At 39.9% G+C, this 22,413-nt stretch overlaps 1 protein-coding gene across 1 annotated transcript; it reads right to left on the bottom strand.

Moving 5' to 3' along the window:
- Positions 1-492: 492 nt before the first annotated feature.
- On the bottom strand, positions 493-20,349 carry LOC139447351 (WD repeat and FYVE domain-containing protein 2-like). Its single transcript, XM_071228657.1, has 12 exons — positions 20,189-20,349; positions 16,795-16,862; positions 14,176-14,249; positions 12,635-12,689; positions 9,996-10,146; positions 9,025-9,137; positions 7,519-7,645; positions 6,737-6,842; positions 6,391-6,492; positions 4,183-4,313; positions 3,328-3,436; positions 493-2,504 (listed from the first exon to the last, which is right to left on the bottom strand). Exons 1-12 carry the CDS (start codon positions 20,338-20,340, stop codon positions 2,478-2,480), a joined length of 1,215 nt encoding a protein of 404 aa, XP_071084758.1. The 5' UTR covers positions 20,341-20,349; the 3' UTR covers positions 493-2,477.
- Between the last annotated feature and the right edge of the window lie 2,064 nt (positions 20,350-22,413).

Below are 22,413 nucleotides of genomic sequence, written 5' to 3'. Positions count from 1 at the left end.
GTGTTAAATATTGCATAAGCTCGTAATAGTGATACACGTGTGAGTTGCACTAAGTGTGACACAGCTAAAATTATCTGGAGCCCTGCATTGTTTCCAAACTAAAAGCTCAACCAAAATTGTAATCATGCTGTGCTGAAACAATGCACTAATGTAACAGTCCATAGCAACATCATACCAGGCAATATCATACATGATACGACTCATTACTGAACCAATACATCCAATGGTTTTATAACAGCTGGTAGACGACATTTTACCTTTATCGTACGTACCATTATTCAATCTGATCATGTACTGGCATTGAATTAGCACTTGACACTGAAAGGGATTAATGAAAAAATATTCAGCTTTTGTTAGCCTTAGTCATATCATATTTTACGCAGTTACTCAGAATAGTGTTCCGTGTTATAATAATAATAATAAAAAATAAATAAAATAAAAATAAAATAAAATAACATCATCATCATTATGATAATAATAATATTGTGTACTTTATCATGCATGTATGAATTATCGTGATGTATAATGTACTGTGACTTGAGTGAATTGTTCCAGCCCTATCAGTAAGCCATATGCACAGGTTTTTCGTATGACTAGAGCAAAACTCTGTGAACTATTAGCGCCTACTTCTGGAAACAGCTCCACACAGATCTAATTAGAATCATAATTGCAAAAAATGTAGTGAAAGTCATTTGATCATCTGTTAACTCTAGAACCTGTTCAACAACCTTCAGAGTCAATAGTTATCTCCCTTTGTAATTCTAAATGAGGAAATGTCAATATCTCAATATGTCACATTTATTACGGTCAGTAAATGGGGCTATCAGGATACACAAAATACAGTGTCACTGAGTATTCTATGGCAAGCAGGACGAAATGCCCATCAATATCATGCCTCTACTGTGTTTAAGGGAAATAGTCATATGTCACAACAAATACGTCATACAGAAATGAATGCACCCACTAACTACGTGCATCATGTTGTAATGCCTGAAGCTGATTTGACTACTATAGTCAAGCCCTTCTGAAAAACATACAATCTTTACATGGGCCGTAAAACTAATCAACTCTTACAATTTCAATGCATGTCTCCAGTTTGAACCTATTAACTATCAGGTTAAGTCAATGGTGACATCGGCTATCACCCAGTGCAGCCAGCTACCCTGCATAATAAAAACATGCACTAAGTTTAAAGCCTGCGTCAGATCCCTGAATAGAAGCCAGGAAACCACAACAAAGCAATGCACACAGTCAGTGACAAAACTGATCTTCCATCAATACAGGTCACGTTACTACCTTTAAATATGCATGCATGATGATACTACATATTCTTAATGATCTACAAAAGATTTTGAAAGTAAGCTATGATATATAATTCTGGTAAACTGGTTTTCAAATCTGCTAGTTTTGATGACTTAAGCTTATCATGCAGCATGGTGGGTGTGGTGCCCTTGCAGGTGCTTGAACTATCCAGCCATTGGCACTGTGGATGAAAGACTAAAGCAACCATTGTAAAACGAATGGGTATATGCTACAATCTGAAAAAAGGTGTCAAATGGGATTTGACACCCGAAATCTGGATTTTTCACTTCAAATGAATGCTTTTGTTAAGTAAATCGCAAATTTAAAAATACAAAACATGTGCCATCCGGCTTGGCAAATAGGATATCACATTAACTATATACTATGTTTGATAAATATTTATCAGAGGACCTTCCTGTTTAGTTGATTTTTCTCTCCACATTCTGGGCACCATCTGTCACCATGGAAACCTATGGCCTCTCATCCAGCATCATAGCCTTCCAGTGTGATGTCATGTCCGTCTCACAACTCGAGAGGTAATGCATATGTGTTTAGAATTGTTGGTGTTATGGAGTAATTGATGTACAGAAAATGTAACATTTGAAACTGCTGGCTAACATTGTCATTTCCAAATGAACCTTTTCATCATTTGCACTGGTATTTGTCTGAATATCTCAAACCTAAAGCCATGACTTAACCTTAATCAAGTGATCATCTCGTAGACCATAAGCACCAGCTCCTGTAGGGTTACAGACTGGCAAAAGCTATACAGGAGGTTTCTCCAGACAGATTACTGGTCACTCAATACATCACAGGGCACACATACCGGTAATGATCAATAAACAATTTGGGGGATTAATGAAAAAAAATGGAGCCAGTTTCTTGATAATATCTGAAAAAAAAAAAGTTAAGATTTTTGTTCAAGTTAAAAAGGGCAACATCAAGGTCCATATACTGGGAAACATTGTCTTTACTGTACAGTATAAACAGATCCAGGAGTCCTGTGACCAAGAGGCTAACTACAATGGTGCTGGGGGGCACCAGCCCAAGTACCAAGCACCTGCTACTGAGCAGACCATCCAAGTGCTGAAGTAGCAGTTACATCATGTTGGACAGACACACTGTCAGGATGAATACATTACTTGATGACTTCTAGGACTTCCCTTAGTCCGGGGCTAGAGAACACTGCCTAAATCCCACAGCTGGAAATAAAACAACACAATGATTTATCCAACATGCTGTATGACAGGGTGTATAATAAAACAGGTGCATTAACACGACACCTCACTGAACATATAAGACGCCTGTCACGTTCTCATTTGTGAACAAGATAAATGTTTTCATTCATTGTGCCATAACTGGAACTGGCACACACACAACTACATAATTGAATATTATCAACGCAGGTGGCATAGAGTTACCACCCTTCAGATATGCAGATCAATTTTATTGCAGTATTCTAAGCAGTATGGAGGATGATGGCAAGACAGTCAGGCTTAAAAGCCCTTGTGACTGTAAATCGTCAGTGTGGCAGGTATGTGACCATCTTGTCCATGAAAGAGATACATGCAAGAATTGTGACATGAATCAGATCGTATTTGTTTGTTTGTGTGTTGTTTAACGCCGCACTCAGCAATATTTCAGCTATATGACGGCGGTCTGTAAATATTCAAGTCTGGACCAGACAATACATTGATTGACATCATGAGCATTGATCCACGCAATTGGGATCGATGACATGTATCAGTCAGAGAGCATGACCACCCGATCCTGTTAGTTGCCTTTTACGACAAGCATAGTCGCCTTTTACGGCAAGTATGGGTTGCTGAAGACGTATTCTACCCTGGATCTTCACGGGTCAAGTCAGATCGTGAGTAAGGTATCGTGATACTTATCGGATCACACAGATGGTGTATCGTCCCAGCCCTAGGAATTAAGTTACTACCATAATCCTGTCAGCAACATTGGTAATGAATATTGATCAAATACATAGCAATCTGACAGCTTTCTCTTTAATCCACACACCTTCATGACCCTGTCTTTTCCTACAGTCAGCAGTCGTTTCCTCGCCTCGTCTAGGTGCATGTATATGATGCTGTGCTTCATGTCATGGAATGTCGCCAGTGGCGCCCGACTAGGGAGGAAACAGGAAGTCAGTACTATTAATGCTACATCATGACAACGTCACCATCCAGTCGGCACCAGGCAAATTAAGGGTCGATATACTCTCAAGATAGAATTATACACAATCAGCCATATATGATACTAGAAAGATTGGCCATTTCGATTGATTTCATCAAATGCAATTATCCTTCAATCCGTGATTTAAAAAGGATCAGTTTTAAAGAATAATACAATCCAGCATCAAACTGATACATATTGACATAAGATATACACCTCGTTTGGAAACAGGAACAAGTAATAATTTTAAAAAATATGATTTTCAAGAAGTGAGGTGAAATGGGGTTTAACGTTGCGTCCAAGATTATTGCATTTATATAGCGAGGTGCATGCACGTGTGTGTGTGTGTGTGTGGCTGCTTGTACTAGTCCGGACTGATGCCGATTTATAGTGCTAACTCACTGAGATACCATGCCGCAGTTTAACATGAATACCCCACTCAGACACAGTATACGGACTCCGAGCTGACCAGTCCTTGTTTTAGCCCCTTAATGCCGAGCGCCAGACAGGGTAACAACAAGTACCATCTTTTAACGTCTTTAGGTATGATGTGGTCGGGGGTCGAACCCTGGACCTTCCGCTCTCCAGGCGGACGCTCTACCACTAGACCATGGAGGCGGTCTAATTTTCAAGAAGTAGAAGCCATGATATTAACCTATCAATGCCTATTTCTTGAGGAAAACGAAAGTACCAACTTACTCTTCATCTGTAATGGTGGGTAGACACTCGTCACAAACCCTGACTTCATACTCATATCCCATGGGAGGGATGGTGGACTTGGAGTTGCTACACTTGGCACACATCGCCTTCCCACACTTCCGGCAGTGGTGCTGAAACAAGTCAGACCAACATGCTACCAGCCAGGAAATACTGTCTTTGTTTCTGTCAACATGTTGGTTGGTTTGTTTGTTGTTTAACACCGCACTCAGCAATATTCCAGCTATATGACGGCGGTCTGTAAATAATCGAGTCTGGGCCAGACAATCCAGTGATTAATATCATGAGCATCGACCCATGCAATTGGGATCGATGACATGCATCAACCAAGTCAGCGAGCCTGACCACCCGATCCCGTTAGTCACCTTTTACGACAAGCACAGTCACCTTTTACGGCAAGCATGGGTTGCTGAAGACCTATTCTAACCCGGAATCTTCATGGGTCTCTATCAACATGTGTTTTAGCTTGGATGCATTTTCAACTTCTGATGCTCTAAAATATTGTTTAGTCCTTTGTCTAACCACACCATGTTCAAACAAGCATGAAATACTCATATCCCTTGCCAGTATGACAGGTTGTGTGGAGCACTACCACAATTTTCAGTCAAAGTCAAAGTCGTTGCTATGGAAACTCGAAAAAATGTTTTGTTTTTAAAATCTCAGACTATCAAAAGGCACCAGTTCACCACTAGACCTATCTGTGTGCCAACTTTGGATAAGATATCGCTTATGGTTTTTGAGTTCTGCTCCAGAAATGAAACATGTCTGTAAATAATCGATTCTGGACCAGACAATCAAGTGATTGATATCATGAGCATCGACCCACGCAATTGAGGGTCAAATGACAAAATATTAAGGTGAGAAAAACAAATTTTACAAATCTATTGTGTGAAATTACATGCATGTAAGTACATAAAGAAAGGTTAAACCTGCTACAATCTCTACTATTTATGTCCATTTACTGTAGGTACTCCTCACATTTCTATTTTAACAGAGTTGTGACAAGGACTGTTCGACTTTCATGCTTAATAATACTGCAAAGTCTATGTTAGACCCAGCCAAGTCTGCTTCCTGTGTTATAATCACTGATATTACTGACCTGTCTGTTTCCTGTAGCACAATCATAGACAATATCGATCTGTCTGTTTCCTGTGTTATAATGACTGATAATACTGACCTGTCTGTTTCCTATTTCTTATAGACCTCCAGTGACCTCATTCTATTGTTCTCCAGTAGGGTTAAATCTCATAAACAGGATCCCGGGGATTTTGTTAAAAAACTTCGGTTTAGATTGTAACATATGAATGTTTCTCGCAAGTAATTAATTTTGCATTTTAACACAATGTAATGAAATGTAAATCAAATGACAAATGTTTTCTTTATATTCCCAAGGATCGAACACGCAACCTTCGTATCTATAGCCCAGCGAGTGTACCACTAGGCTGCAGTGGCGCTGATAAATCACAATGCTCTTAAGAATGTCTTTTTTAAGTAACCGTACGCCAGCAACAGATATTTTATGCCCGTTTCCTTATGTTCATAGAAAGTATTGTGGAAACAAAATTTTTTTGACAAAGCTTCTTTTTTAGGTTTATAAGTTAGATAAAACAATTCCACCCAGGTTTTTATGATATTTAAAAACCTTATCCTTGGGATAAAACCTCAGGGCTAACCGCCATCAGTTTTATCCCGCTGATGCAGGTTTTAAAGATCATAAAAACCCTCAGATGTGCTTTATCCTACACATAATCACTGATAATACTGACCTGTCTGTTTCCTATCTTATAATCACAGATAATACTGACCTGTTTCCTATGTTATAATCACTAATAATACTGACCTGTTTCCTGTGTTATAATCACAGATAATGCTGACCTGTCTGTTTCCTATCTTATAATCACAGATAATACTGACCTGTTTTCTATGTTATAATCACTGATAATACTGACCTGTTTCCTATGTTATAATCACAGAAAATGCTGACCTGTTTCCTGTTATTATCACTGATAATACTGACCTGTTTCCTATGTTATAATCACTGATAATACTGACCTGTTTCCTATGTTATAATCACTGATAATACTGACATGTTTCCTGTTAAAATCACCGATAATACTGACATGTTTCCTATATTATAATCACTGATGATACTGACCTGTTTCCTATGTTATAATCACTGATGATACTGACCTGTCTGTTTCCTATCATCTTCTCTTCCCACATCTTGCGGACATTCCAGAAGAATGGTGCACCACATTTCTGACACACATCACTCTCCTTCCACTCCGGCGTCTGTGAACAACAAGATTTACATCTGAACATTATACAATGACCACATGTATGGGAATTGTTTTACAAGCAATTGATCTGCAATTATATAACAAGTTGAAACATTCAAAACAGTGACATAATCAACAAGATAGAAACTAACCATCTTGAAAAGAAATTGCTTGCTCAGCTACATCAAAACGGTGAAATAGTGTCTCTAATGTGAACACTTAGTTTGAATTCCAATGACAAACAAGCAAAGGTTTACCTCCAGTCTCTCAACATCCATCTGCCATATCCCAAGTAGACCATCGTCTGACCCTGACACTAACTGCTTTGCCCCCATGGCATACGACAATCCTTGTACTTTGTCACTGAAACATTAAAGGTGAGATGAAAGGGTGTTGAACGTCACTAGTCCGGACTTGTGCTGATCTGATGTAGATTTCTTTTACAATTGTTCTTGATTTCATGATTGAATTAGGAACATACCCTGAGTTTCCACATAACTGCCAGTTCTTAATTTTCTAAATTTACAACTCTCAATACAATCTGAGTATTCTTCCAAGTTTTCGGACAAAGGTCAATTTTGGTTTGGTTTGGTTTGTAGTTTTAACGCCGCACTCAGCAATATTCCTGCTATATGACGGCGGTCTGTAAATAATCGAGTCTGGACCAGACAATCCAGTGATTAATATCATGAGCATCGATCCACGCAATTGGGATCGATGACATGCATCAACCAAGTCAGCGAGCCTTACTATCCGATCCCGTTAGTCGCCTTTTACGACAAGCATAGTCACCTTACAAAGGTCAGTAATCCCTGAGAGACAATGATTTATACTACTACTACTACTACTACTACTACTAATAATAATAATAATAATAATGGCTCAGTGTGCACTCAATCTTCTTTCTCAGCTCCCTGGTGAGTATACAACCCAAGCTGCCTAATGAGGCGCTAGAAGGTTAATTCTTATTATCCTATCCTACTGGGTACCCATTCATCAACCTCAATCATGTATTCCCCATAAACTGAGATATACTCACTGGTGTCCCTGCAGTTCAAATGCTGTGCCCTTCTTCCCCCCGATGTCCCACACAATGATGGACTGGTCGAAGCTCCCAGTAAATAGCAGACTCCTCTGGACGTCCCATGCCATACAGCGTATACTTCCTGTACAACAACCAAGTTTTGCCATCAGTCACATCTTTCCCAGGCCTCATGCCAAGTACCTCATTCTTTCTTTGTGTTTGTTTTTTTGTTGCTGTTGTTTTTTGCCCTTTCCAGGAACTTTATTTCTGTTGCATTTTTACACATGTGCTATACAATGTAATACATAGGCAGTAAACAAAAGTTGAGGACAGAATTATTATGTGGGAAACAAAAGATGACAAGATGACCAAAATTTGTAGAATTTATTGATACTATTACTTATGAGAGCTGTGTATTTTGTAAGCATGTAATATTTGTAAATCTCTTTTTTAAGAAACTGGAAGTTCGGTACCTTTTTTGAATATCTATATTTAAAAATTACGAATTTGCAAAGTAAGATAATTACATTTATAGGATTGTTGTGTCGCTGATCAGATCCAAGCAGAATGTTTTTTCTTGTTAATGTGAGTTTAACCTGAATCTCATCTGATAGCCACTCTTCCAGTTTTTGCCATATGGGTTTCACTTTGCTACAGTCTGCCAGTACATGGGAAACAGATTTGTTTCACATTTGTTTGTTTGTTGTTAAACACTGCAGTAAGCAATATTTCAGCTATGTGACTGTGGCCTGGAAATAGTTAAGTCTTGATTAGACAAACCAGTGATTGATACTATCAATACTATTGATACACAATCAACAAAGTCATGAAATCTAACCAACTGTTCCAATTCTAATGCGTAATCCAAAGACATTTACCATGTCATGGGTGAAAAGGGGTGCTTATGATTACTATTATTATTATGAATATTTTCATTCCAGGCCACTCTTATTTTCCATGAAGGTGATCTGCAGACTTCCATCTGTTCCAAAACATGTAGAAAACTGTAGCTTGAATCAATTTCGACTCAAACAATGAAGTCAGCAGCTGTAGTTTTGAGAGCCAAGAGAAGGACTGAGACAAAATCCCTCCAACACCTTTGGCAATACGTAGAAAGGGATTATGTTGAAACCTAAATCATTTTAATGTCTTTGGGTCAAGTCTTTCCATGTGAACTTCAGAGTGAGTGAGTATGGTTTTAAACCGCTTTTAGCAATATTTCAGCAATATCGCGGGGGTGGGGGGGGGGGGAACCAGAAATGGGCTTCACACATTGTACCCATGTCGGGAATCGAACCTGGGTCTTCGACGTGACGAGTGAATGCTGTAACCACTAGGCTAAACGGCCACCCCTGTGAACCTCAGAACATATCAACAACCCTCATACTACGTTCAATACTGACCACCCCTATAATGGTTTGACCATGATCTTATTTATGTTACGGAGACAATATCTTATTACCATGGCAATGCAACATGGTTATTAATCACACTGATTACGGTACATCAGTCCTTACTGACCTGAGTGTCCCTTGAGTGTCACAATGAGCTGGAAGCTGCTCTGTCCAATCTTCAGCACAGAGATCTGACCAGAGTAGTCACCCACAAAAGCATACTTGGACTGTTCATCAAATCTAGCACAGAGTTAAGGTTCTTCCACGGAATGAAGTCAACTCCCAGTAATTAGTTGTTAGCTGATTAAAAGTAGGACTGCACGGTGTTACCGGTATAATGCAAAAACACTTTTCAAAATATACGCATTGCAATATTTTGTCTGTGTTCTGGTACATTGGTAAAAAAGAAATTTAATTCTTATTTCTATTGTTCAACCTAAAATCTACACAGAAATTATTTCACAAATGATGTGTCACCTTTGAAATTGATTGACAATATAGTGGAAACATGGAAGTGATTTTTCTCTCATACTGTTATCTCCCCTGTATCCATGACTACAAAATGACAGCAACTGACCACGGTGAGTAACATTTACTGTAGCATGTAGAACATAGGATCTGAATGTACAATCAGTTGTAATCACAGTCAAACACTGTCAAACAGAAGCTCCCCGCAATACAATTTATTTGCCAATACACAGCTCTAATTAAAAGTACTTTATGTTCTGATTGTTGTTTACCATAGCAGTCAGAAATATTCCAGCTATATCACATCAAGTAACCGAATTCAGGCCAGACATTTCAGTGGTTGATATTATGAGCATTGTACTATGCCATCAGGATGCGATGACACACAATGAACCAAGTCACCGAGTCAGACCAGCCGAACCAACAGTTCCCTTGTATGACAACTGTCAACTGATTGAATCACAGATGATGGTACAATCAACCATAACCAAACATACAGTTCAATCAATAACATTACAATTGTGAGCCACGTTTCATAATCCCTTAAAGCCTCAGCTAGGTTGTAATTTTTGCTATTGCAAGACTAGCTGTAACTCCTCAGCCTCTGGATGTTCTCAGTGTGAAGGATACTCTAGACAAAGACACCACGCCCCGGCCTGGTACCCGCCCAGTCTCCGCCCCGTCTCGCTGCAGTGCCACATGAAGTACTTGTCCTTCCCACAGCTCAACACCCACTCACACCCCAGGGAGAACTTGACACTCGTCACACGGCCCTGGTGAGCTGAAACATAGCGATATCAACAGTGTCACCTTGTGTAGGATGTCTTAGACACACCCCACCTCAACATGACAATCTCGTAATAAATAGTGACCCCTCACACCACGCCTCCTCCATCAACAGTGTCACCTTGTGTAGGATGTCATAGACACACCCCACCTCAACATGACAATCTCGTAATAAATAGTGACCCCTCACACCACGCCTCCTCCATCAACAGTGTCACCTTGTGTAGAATGTCTTAGACACACCCTTCCTCAACATGACAATCCCGTAATAAATAGTGACCCCTCACACCACACCTCCTCCATCAACAGTGTCACCTTGTGTAGGATGTCTTAGACACACCCTTCCTCAACATGACTACCTTGTATTTAATACCAGTGACCCCTCTCACCACCTGTCCCCCTATCAACAGTGTCACCTTGTGTAGGATGTCTTAGACACACCCCACCTCAACACAAATACCTTCTTTGTAATAGGAGACCCCAAAACACCACCCACCACCTCCTTCAATACTGCCATCTTGTGTGTGATGTCAACATGACTACCTTGTATTTAATATCAGTGACCCCTCTCACCACCCCTCCCCCATCAATCTATACTGCGACAAACTTCCTGCATACATAATGTGTATGCATGAGTTATGACGATAGCAACATCCAACAAAATGGCGACTACAAATTTGTGAAAAGTGTTTCGGGCTAATTTTATTCATGTTAATGACAAATTATAGTTGAAAGAACAATATATTGTGGTACATAGCTCAATCCATGAATCATGTTTGGAATGAATTACAAAAGTGAGGCCAATACCTGTTATTCCACACACACCAACCCCTCCCCTAATAGATATTGTCACATGGCATATGATGTCACAGACACGCCCCACCTCAACACTGTTACCTTGCATGTAACATCAGTGACCCCCACAACTCAACACCCCCTACCCCACCCCTCAATATGGTCACCTTAGTTATGTGTCACAGACACACCCCACCTCAACACTGTTACCATGGTTACCTTGCATGTATCATCAGTGACCCCCCACACCTCAACACCGCCCCACCCCTCAATATGGTCACCTTGGTTATGATGTCACAGACACACCCCACCTCAACACTGTTACCTTGTATGTAACCTCAGTGACCCCCCACACCTCAAAACCACCCCACCCCACCCCTCAAAATGGTCACCTTGGTTATGGTGTCATAGACACACCCCACCTCAACACTGTTACCTTATATGTAACATCAGTGACCCCCCACCCCTCAACACCACCCCACCCCTCAATATGGTCACCTTAGTTATGTGTCACAGACACACCCCACCTCAACACTGTTACCTTATATGTAACATCAGTGACCCCCCACCCCTCAACACCACCCCACCCCTCAATATGGTCACCTTAGTTATGATGTCATAGACACACCCCACCTCAACATTGTTACCCTGCATGTAACATCAGTGACCCCCCACACCTCAACACCACCCTACCCCTCAATATAGTCACCTTGGTTATGATGTCATAGACAGTCTCATTACAGAAACCCATAATAATTGTATTGTAATTGATACACAACACCAGATATGTCCACGTTTGTATGAAAGGAATCAGGTGAGCTGTGACCTGGTATACTGAATGGAAACAGACATAAAATAAAGTATGTGTCACAGCTGTCAACAAACACTTATTGCCATCATTGCATAAGTGGTTCATCCAAAACATTGTTCCCTTGACATAGAAATCACACTGAAAAGGATGGCTGAAACACCTGTCGGTCTGTTTTGTTACGAGCATTGACAAGGTGTGCAAGGTGTCATGAAAGTACTGCTGTGTCCAGAATTGTTTTACAGTTTGTCTGCGGACTAAATAGAACAATTCAGTGCACAAGAGATGGAGTGAGTGAGTGAGTTGGGTTTAACGCCGCTTTTAACAGTATTCCAGTTATATCACAGCGTGTCAGCTTAATGTGGGAGGAAAGCCCGAAGTGATGCAGGTCTGATACGTTTACCACTTCGGTGAAACCCACGAGCACAGGTATGGTGCTGACAAACCTAGAAATCGATGCGCCTTAGACGACTGGGCCACCCGTGCCCCCCAAAAGAGATGGAACTGAAATGGGGTTCAACATTGCATCAAGAGACTTAACTTATAAAGCGACGTCCATGTGTACGTGTGCATGGTAGTGTGTGTGTGTCTGATTGAACTAGTCCAGACAAATGCCAGTTTTATAGTGCTAGCCCACTTAGATACAATGCCACAGTTTAACATGGATACCCCACTCAGACACATAATACCAACTCCAAGCAGACAAGAAATAGTTTTATCCCCTTAGTTTCGATCACCTGGCAAGGTAGCAAGTACCATATTTTAACATCTTCAGTAAGACACGCCTGGGGATCAAACCGACTTCCGTTCTCTAGGCAGACACTCTATCCACTAGACCACAGAGGCGGTCTTCGTGGACAAGAACATTCAATTGAGTTACCTATATAGTCTCTAATGTGTGCCAGTCTGTTGTAGTCTTCTGTTATGGAAAATTCCTGCAAGATGAACAGAGAGCACAAATAAACATGTCTTTCAACAGATAGTCAAGCCACAACAGCAGCATGTATTCTAATTCTGCAGGGTGAGTGGGCTCTACAATGTCTACATGGCCTACACAACGCAATAACCAGTTATAAATGTGACACTTTTCACAGAAGACGATATTTGTGGTTGAAAGTAAATTCTCCTATGGCATTCGAATTCCATAATGTTTAACTTTTAACATGTTTAACATAAGGTTCATGAGAAGTACCTCTTGACTTTCAATTTCTTGCTTAATTTCAAACACTTTATTATAGTATTTGTAATGTGCTGAGGTGTGAGTGAGTGAGTGAGTGAGTTGGGTTTTACGCCGCTTTAAACAGTATTCAAATTATATCGCGGCTTGTCAGCTTCATGTGGGAGGAAAGCCCGAAGTGATGCAGGTCTCAGACGTTTACCACTTCGGTGAAACCCACGACCACGGGTATGGTGCTGACAAACCTAGAAACATAATTGGGGTGAACCCACAATCATCGGTTTCTGGCGTGCCCAAGGGACGCAACTCTGCACAGCGAATCACGGCGCTTTAGACGACTGGACCCCATGTGCCCCTAATGTGTTGAATTCCTGCAGTCAAATCTCCATGGCCCAAACCTCAAAAACTTGCTACATTGATAAGCAGATGTGACTTTTTCATTTTGGTTTATCATATGAGGATAGATCGATCAAATACAATGTGTTCTGCTGTCACTATTATCGTAGAGATAAAGACTGTCTAATTGTGCTAAAGTGTCAATTCTCAGTCACCGCTGTTTGACATGAACCATAGTTAGGGCATTTGCTTGATCAGACAGTGGCTTTATATTGGATTTCCCAAACATTCCAGGCTAAATTCTTCCTCTAGTCTATATCATATATGCTAAGGTGAAAAATCCCCAGTCGAATTCCCAGAGCAGCATATTTCTACATTGGACCAGGCAATTCATTCATAACTTTGTCTGATGATGGACCAGTCAGGGATTGAAATTAGCATTTGTTTGCTAGCCCGGGACAGTTTTGTCAATGTTAAAGGTATCCTAAGGGCTGGTAAAATTTTCAACATTTTGGGAGGTATTGCTATATGTTATCACTATACACGTTCTTGATTAATTTCTATCCTGCCAGCCTATTTTGTTCACTGCTGTGAGAAAAATGTCTGGATGACTCGAAAGGAAGTGCTGGGATCGTACACATGAACAAACTAACATTGAACTAATGTTACGATTGGATACATTTGCTGAAATTGACCAATCAGACATTTTGAGAGTCTGATAAACAAGCCAAGTCTCCATTCAGAATGTATCATTACTTGCCAAATATCACTGAAAAGCGTGTTTACAAACATAAGCGAAAGAACCCAAATGTAAATTTTAACGTATACGAAAATGTTTAACATATTTGTACAGTATTCTATTTATGTTATACCCTTTACACATCGAGACATGCTCATCAACTACTCACAGATATGGTGCCGTTATCAAGCCCGATGAAGATCTTCTTGGTTTCCGCATTGAAATCCAGTGACGCTGCCTCAGCTACAAGAAACACATAGTTTCAGACAAAATGCACAGAAAACAACCAGCATACCATACAACAACCAGTACACACTTGTCAGCTTGATGACATAATAAATCTCATGCGGACAAGGCGTCCGACCTCGGATCAGAATGTCTGTCGTTCGAATCCCATCACAGGACTTGGAAATTTTATGGCCGCTACATTGGCATCAAACGTGGGGGTGAGCATGTTCATATTAAATTTGAGCAAAATAAGTCTCAGTACCCTACTATGCAGCCAGGGACTTGCTTTCTGTTGACGGGGGAGTATGTAGCAGGGCGTGGAGTCATCCCACAGATGACATTCTTATCTTGTCAGCTTGCTGACGGGGTTAACCTCTTTGGTCATGTGGACAAGGCGTCCGACCTCGGAGCAGAAGTTTGGCCCTCATTCTATGACTGTTCATACTCCAATGAACTCACAGAAAGTGAAAGTCAATTCTTGTAATTTTTTATATCACTATTTTTACCGCAAAGGACTTAGACCTTGATCTATACACAATTATATTTAGTACGTGTGACTTTAAAAATACATGTTTACACTGACAGACATACAACCACCAGCTGTATCGTGGAATAAAATAGTTCCTCAAAACAAGTGGTGACATGAGCTAATGTATGCTGAACATGCTCAACAGGGACAACTTTTGTAGTTTCTGTAAACAAATGTACTCAAATAATATCCTCCTTAGATGAGAAAGGTCTGTGAAGAACTACCTAAGTAAGTGAGTCTCAATGACAGCGCGTCGTAATACATTTACAATAAGTACAAGACGTCAAAATGGCCAACACGATAAACAGGACAGGAGAGATTTCTGAAATTGTTAATGAACCTGTGGTGGTTACATGTTTTAGTCATCATTGATCAACTGGCCGATCAATGAAAGGTGATTAAAGATGTGTCAAATTGACACTAAGGTAATTTCATAGATTGCTGTAGACTGTCACTGTCAGTCTAGACACGGATCAAGTCGATACTACGCCAGTTTGGAAGTGCATTTCTTCGTTTTGTTCATTAGGATGGGTCGTAGCAAGGATATTCATGAACAATCATGCAGTCAAACTCTCAAACGTTTCTCAATGTATACTGAAATGCTGAGCTCAAGATTAAAGGGTCTAAATGTGCAGATTTCCCTAAGAATGTGGAAGTAGCCTGTCAGTGTTTACGTCATTTCAAGAACACAGTCTCGTGAAAAACTTATGAACGTCAAATTGTGTCGTTCATACACTTATGAACAACAATTTTGCAGTCATGTGACCGAACTTTCGTCCAATGGAAAAGCTGTATATCGTGTAAACTTCAAAATAAAAAATTATAATCTATTATGTGTCTATTGTCAAAGGTTAACAAAAAGACCATATGATTATGTGAACCTGACTACAAACTGCAAGAAATCATGATGTAACGGTACTTCCTAATTTAAGGCAATATCAAGGAAGTTGATTCAGTCCAGTGAATAATTGTAATATTACCTAGTAATCGACATTGGCTTATTATCATGACCAAGATGATTGTCATTATCAATCACAATCAAGCATTGCAATATCCCTACCCTATATTCAACATGTTCAGTATTAAAGGTCGGTTTGTTGTTCAGCCAAGTCAGCAATGTTCCAGCTATATCAAAGGCAGAGCAGCCTCAAGTATCAAGTCTGGCTCAGACAAACCAATGATTGTTACACCGTATTCACTCAAATAAGCACCCTGGGAGCTTAGAAAAATGATGATTTATACTTGTTAAATTTGTTGTCAGAGATTGAGCTGTAGAGAACAGAGTTCAAACATCCATGAAACTAAAAAACAATTGATATTAGTTACAAGGCATTAACATACCTTTCCACCTTGATGTGTTTACTGTAAAACAATCTTTATTATGCACAGATGGTAAGGGCACGCTTATTGTAGCTGGATGCTTAATATGGTAATGAGGAAGTTTCAACATGATGACTAGTCCAAATTTACTACCCGGGTACCGGACCTCCTATTACCTGACCCTTCACGGGCACCAACTGCAAGTCTCACGAGTAAGGAACAAAATGTATGATTGTTAATTGTTTTACTGCATCCCTGGCTAAAACTATTTAGATACATGCATCAAATAATCAGATGCATTCACTGAAGTTGACTGAAGCTTTATCTTTACTCAAACATATACAAGTCAAAAGGAATGTGTGCATCGTCAGAAAGAAATGTGAACATTAGCGACTTGTAGTGTAACCACTGAGCTATAGAGAGTTTTTGTCATTAAACAATATATCACGTGACTAACCGGGCAGTCCTGTGGGTACCCGGGTCCTACTCAGGACCCCCCGACCTGAGTACCCGAGTAACCCGTCGCAGCCCTAATAACTAGTGAAGAACCAAGCCACCAACCCTGATCCATTTCGTCACCTCTGATGACAAGCATAGGTAACTAGGACCAACTTCAAAACAACACAGGGTTAATTCAATAAAACATTTAATATGTAGCAATGTACCCGTAACAGCGATGTATACAGTAACAGTGCCGCAGCTTTCACTTACATGGCATGGAATGACAGATGCTGGGCCAGTACTGTCCTGTGTCCCGGCGGAGCCATACCCTCAGGGTCCTGAAATAACATCACAGATGATAGAGGACATCGAAATTCATCTGATAATATCAATTAATTCTTAAAAATAATTTTTCTTCAGATAATTTATGTATTGAGTGAGTGAGTAAGGTTTTACGCCGCTTTTAGCAATATTCCAGCAATATCACGGCGGGGGTCACCAGAAATGGGCTTCTCACATTGTCGGGAATTGAACCCGGGTCTTCGGCGTGACAAGCGAACGCTTTAACCACTAGGCTACCCGACCGCTCCAATTTATGTATTGCAAAAAAAAGGTGTGATATGTTTCAATTGCAGTTGGTCACATTTGTGTGTCAGAGGTTTGGATCAAATATAATTTCTTTCATTATAATATTAATCATTAAGCTTAGCTAATAATTATAATTATATCAACACTAAAATTGACTGAAAACATCACTGGTGATAGTAGACTCTATCTCATGTGGCACAGACTGCAATTGTCTATATGTCCCATGTTTATTATCAAAGGGGTTACTCAACACGTTGTTTCCTCCATTTTCTGTTTGTCTGACACTGGCTGGGTTATGCACTAGGCCTGACAAGTTGGGCCTAGTAAATGGCACTTTCACAACCTGAATAGGGTGAGTATGGACTATCACAAGCCATAACATGATATGTACCGCCAACTTTAAGACTGGAAGTTAATTTAAGGTACCGACGTTTACTACAATATTTGAAAAACTATTCGACCTACTCCAGTCAAAGTTGGTATGAGATTATGAAACAGTCATACACAACTGGATATTACATTTAAAGACAACCGGTGCATGAATAAAAAATCTGTCTATTTATCTATCACTATATTTCATCAACAACCAGACCTGTTCGTCACGGGTTGAACGAGCATTCATCATGTTCATTGTAACAGCCATCTGCATAATGCTAACCCTGCGTCACAGGTCCATATGACACAGTTGAACCAATCAACTCAACTCGAAAGTAAACTAATGAAATTAACTTCCAGACTATAATAACAGCAATGGGACACACCCTGACTATCATGTATACTTAAACTCTAAGTATGCAGGGTATGGGTCCTAGATTTAAATGTGTAATGTTGACAGGAGACATTTTACATGTTTCAGGGGACCTGTGATGGTTCAGGGTAGACTAGGACTGTAGCAACCCATGCTTGCGGGGAAAGGCGATTGTGCTTGGCAACTAACGGGATCGGGTGGTCAGGCTCGCTGACTTGGTTGCTGCATGACTTTGTATCCCAATTGCGTGGAGCGATGCTCATGATGTCAATCCCTGGATTGTCTGGTCCAGACTGGATTATTTACTGACTGCTGTCAAATAGCTGGAATATTGCTGAGTGCGGCGTTAAACCACAAACAAACATGTTTTAGGGGGTCCAACATCCAAATACTGCAGTCTGAAAGACTTCATTTCTAGCATTGCTGTGTCACATGGTTCTGAAGTCACGGCTGGTGAACATGATGAAGCTACTTGTTGTAAGTGAACTAGCATCCCCTGGAGACAACTGGCTCTAGCCATCTGGGATAGTAAAAAGCCATAAAAATCATAAATATGCAATTATTAATATATCAACCAGTCGTCTCTTACGACAAGGAAACAATTATCCCATGTAAAGGCCTTGTGTGTATTTCAGCTGTATTTATGTGATGCTAGTAGATGAGAACTTTTGAGTGAGTGAGTTGGGTTTAACACCGCTTTTAACAGTATTCCAGTTATATCATGGCATGTCACTCTAACCCTAGTCTATGAAATGTCACGGCCACAGTCAGACGTTGGTGACAGTCGGCCTTTCCTGTCATAACGTTACGAAGTGCAGTCAGATGTATACACAGCGACAAAATGAAACAAGGTAACAATTCGAACATATTTCGGCCAAATCCAACTGTCTTAATTTGTGGAAAAGGTTCCAAGCCGCAGAGGTTTACAAGCACAGATGTGGAAAGTGATCTCGCTTGGCTAGTGACCTTGTAATGTTGTTGCAATTTATTTCTCCAAAGAATCCCAAACTTGTAAAATGTCTTAGCTACGTCACACTTTGATGCTGATTTTCAGTATATAAGACTATTCTTTTGATAATGATAGTAATTATCCTAGTAGATTCCAGATGGTTAATTCTGACTCAATCGCAAAATGACAAGGGCTACGCCATGTTTGTCTGTGAACAGTGAAAGCAATCCCTACGTGACCTTTGATATTTGTATCTCTATCCGCATATGACCCCAACAGCCCAACGGATATCATTTTTATCCGTTGGCTTTATCCTGCCAAGAAACCCACTCATTATATGATAAAACTTGTTTAATACTTAAGACAAAATAGATATTTTGCATCATAGTGGTGTTGCTTTCCATACTTCAACACAGGCTCCTATGACAAATATAGGGTGGGGAATTTCATGTTTTGTTATGTCTGTGTGCTTATATTTAATGCAGCAACTCAGCAATATTCCATCTACATGACATCGGTCTGTAAATAATCGGGTCTGGGCCAGACAATTCAGTGATTGACATCATCATCGATCTACACAATTGGGTTACAATGACATGCATCAACCAAGTCAGCGAGCCTGACCAAATGATCCTGTTAGTCGCCTCTTACAACAAGCATAGTCGCAAGCATGGGTTGCAGAAGACCTATTCTTTACCTGGATCTTCACAAGTCTTTTATCATGTAATGACAACCCAGCAGAAATCAGGTCGGATACAGTATTTACTGCTGAGTAATACCAGATGCCACTATTAGTAATAAGTTATTAATGTTGTACACGCTATTGTGATTGCCGTCTTCAATCCCATACAAAGAAGTTTTACAATGTCTACAGGCATGTTAGAACGATAATGGAGTTGGGTAAAGTTGAAACAAAGTTTATCACTCTTGCAATCATTCTATTACCATAATTACAGTAACTGTATTCTTTTGTCTTGTAGTGAGATCAAAATAACACACGAACATTGGAGACATGGTGTTAGCCGTACATGCTGCATGTCTAGGGTATAACATAGGCTATACCTGAAGGTTGTGTATACACAATGACCACAATCGTCAGATGATCATGACTGACATCATTATAACCCGCTGTCATCGTCATATTATATTTTCAAACATGACGAAACTAAACGTTAATCTGGAGAAATTATATTTATTTTCACCACCATACACACTCCAGAAATTCAGTTTTTTCTTTTTCATTTGACTGGAATTACAGATCCGTCTCGGAGTATGCTTAATTTATCCGACAGAGAACGTAAACAATGCATTGTGCCAGGAAGGAGGCGTTTCTGATATCATTCGGGATGATGATTTGGCAGTCATTTGACCATACTCACTTATCGTCACTGACACTTATGACACCATCTTCCCGAGGGATGATCACTGCCATGTTGACACTGTCGCTGCATCCTTCAAGTTTGTTTATAAGCATTGGTTTTCTGACATTTCCAACTGGTTTTCCAGCGGCTGGCTTGATTTCAGCCGCCATTTTGTTTTCGTCACGTGATCTTGTTTGCAGGACAGCAGTCTCGTGCAAGCGCGACGCATGTTGACTGGCGCTAAAATCAAAAGTAGCATTTAATTTTGAAACAATAGGAAATATATCGAAATACGTTTATAATATCAACAGATAGCACAAAGGTAGTTCTGCTGGAACCCTTTGACCAGATAAAAAAAAATGCAAGTTAGGCACAAAAAAAATAAATTTACCCTTACTATAATAATTTAGGAATTTCAAAGTTGGGGGCTTGTCCTAAGTGAGGAGTGGCCGATACGATTTTTGTTTCATCGCACGTGTGACCAAACAAAGTGGATATTTTCACGACTTTCGATATACCACATGTTGTATAGGTTCCAAACCAAAAGCCTCGGAGCAAGATGAAAATATCATGTTTACAAAATATTTCGGTGTCACAAGTCAAGGTAAAACCAAGAAAGGAGCAAAAATTAATATTTTCATAGATAGCCATCCAGCCATTACTGGTCTATGATGCACCATTTACAGAAAAGCGTTAATTAACATATCTTTCTTATATATTCACATATCATGCCATATATTTTACAGTATATAATCAGTACACTACAAAAACAAACATACTCAGATATACCCACCCAAACCCTACACACAAGCCCGTATAAGCCACGCCCACCCGCGACAAATAAACGCATCCACCCAAGACCACGGACCTATACAAGTCCGTGCCAAGACTAAACTATCTTTATTTTTAACTTCCTGTGAAGGAACATACCTTGTTTGTGAGGTGAACACTCATTTCGCCGATAAAAACAGTACCCATTAATAAACGAAGCGTGTAGCTTAAACAATTGTTAAATCTAATGCCAGTGAATGTAGCACTGCTAATATATCTGATGAGAATAAACAAATGTTTAAAAAATAAGGGAGTAATTTGATTTGAGATTCTTTCCGCGGTTGTATTCATTTTTGGTATTTTGAGGGGGGTGCAGCACCTTCTCATAGGTTTTTTAACAACATGTAGCCGTGCTATAATGAAAGGTAGGTTACGCTGTGGTAGAAGTTGTCGATAGTTTCGTAACCGTTCATGTAAAAATTGTAAATTACTTCCTGACGATTACGTAAATCGGTCTAGAACCGGCACATATACATTATGTTAGAAATAGACAAAGAAATCCCATACTGTCGTGCTTCTTACAGCATATCGAGTAATGCTTTCAACACGCGGTGTCATATTATACAGCCTTATACAATTGCAACCGTATCGCTGTGGTTGACACACGAGTTAAGATCGAGATACTCTTGCCATGTGAAACAGATGTAACTTTAAAATATTAATTCAGACTAAGGCAATCTTTATTCTAATCGGAGTGGTTAAGGCTAGAATTAGCTGAGTTTTGTGTAATGGTTGTTGTTGCTTTAATTAATGGTTTAAAGGTCGCCTGCCGCCTTGACAATTTCGGCTGACCTTGTCCCTCTTTGGTACTGTGTGTCAGTGGGGTATCTATATGTGAGATTTAGTATTGATACGATTTCTATTTTCGTACTGATATGATTTCATTTTTGATTTGTAGAAAGTGATAGACTTTCTTTGGCTGATCTGTTAAATAAACGTTCGATTAGCCCACCACGTCTCAGAAACCCGGGTCGGGTGGGTACTGAGTAGGACCCGGGTACCCACAAGACTACCCGGACCCGTGGTTAATCACGTGATGTATTGTTTGTTGACAAAGATTATCTAGAACTCTATGGTAACCCTACAAGTCACTAATGTTCGCATTGTTTTCTGACTATGTACCCATTCCTTCTAACTTTTCATATGGTTGAAAAAAGATATAAAATAAGTCAACTTCAGTGTATGCATGGCCAGATCGTTTAATACATGTATCTAAATGCGTTTTGCAAGTGCTGCGGTAAAAGAATTCCCAATCGGACATTTTGTATCTCTTGAGACCTACAGTAGGTACCCGGGTAGGGTCGGGTAATAGAGGGGTGGGTACCTGGGTAGTAAATTTGGACTGGTCCCAGCCCTATGATCTACGGTAGATAGCGGATCTAACGGGACTGATGCATGACTTTGATATTCCA

The sequence above is a fragment of the Haliotis cracherodii genome, unplaced genomic scaffold (genome assembly GCF_022045235.1).
Source record: "Haliotis cracherodii isolate W230 unplaced genomic scaffold, xgHalCrac1.p SCAF_7, whole genome shotgun sequence".
In the NCBI taxonomy this organism is placed as follows: domain Eukaryota; kingdom Metazoa; phylum Mollusca; class Gastropoda; order Lepetellida; family Haliotidae; genus Haliotis; species Haliotis cracherodii.
The sequence above is the reverse complement of the archived record's forward strand: the minus strand, read 5'-3'. Positions and strand labels throughout refer to the sequence as shown.

Excerpts from the sequence above, each read along its gene's own strand:
- LOC139447351 (XM_071228657.1), bottom strand. The coding sequence starts at position 20,340 with ATGGCGGCTGAAATCAAGCCAGCCGCTGGAAAACCAGTTGGAAATGTC. Across the intron at positions 10,147-12,634 it reads ACACATTAGAGACTATATAG|CTCACCAGGGCCGTGTGACG; the intron begins GTAACTCAATTG and ends GCTATGTTTCAG. Across the intron at positions 2,505-3,327 it reads GAAAAGACAGGGTCATGAAG|CTGTGGGATTTAGGCAGTGT; the intron begins GTGTGTGGATTA and ends TTTTATTTCCAG.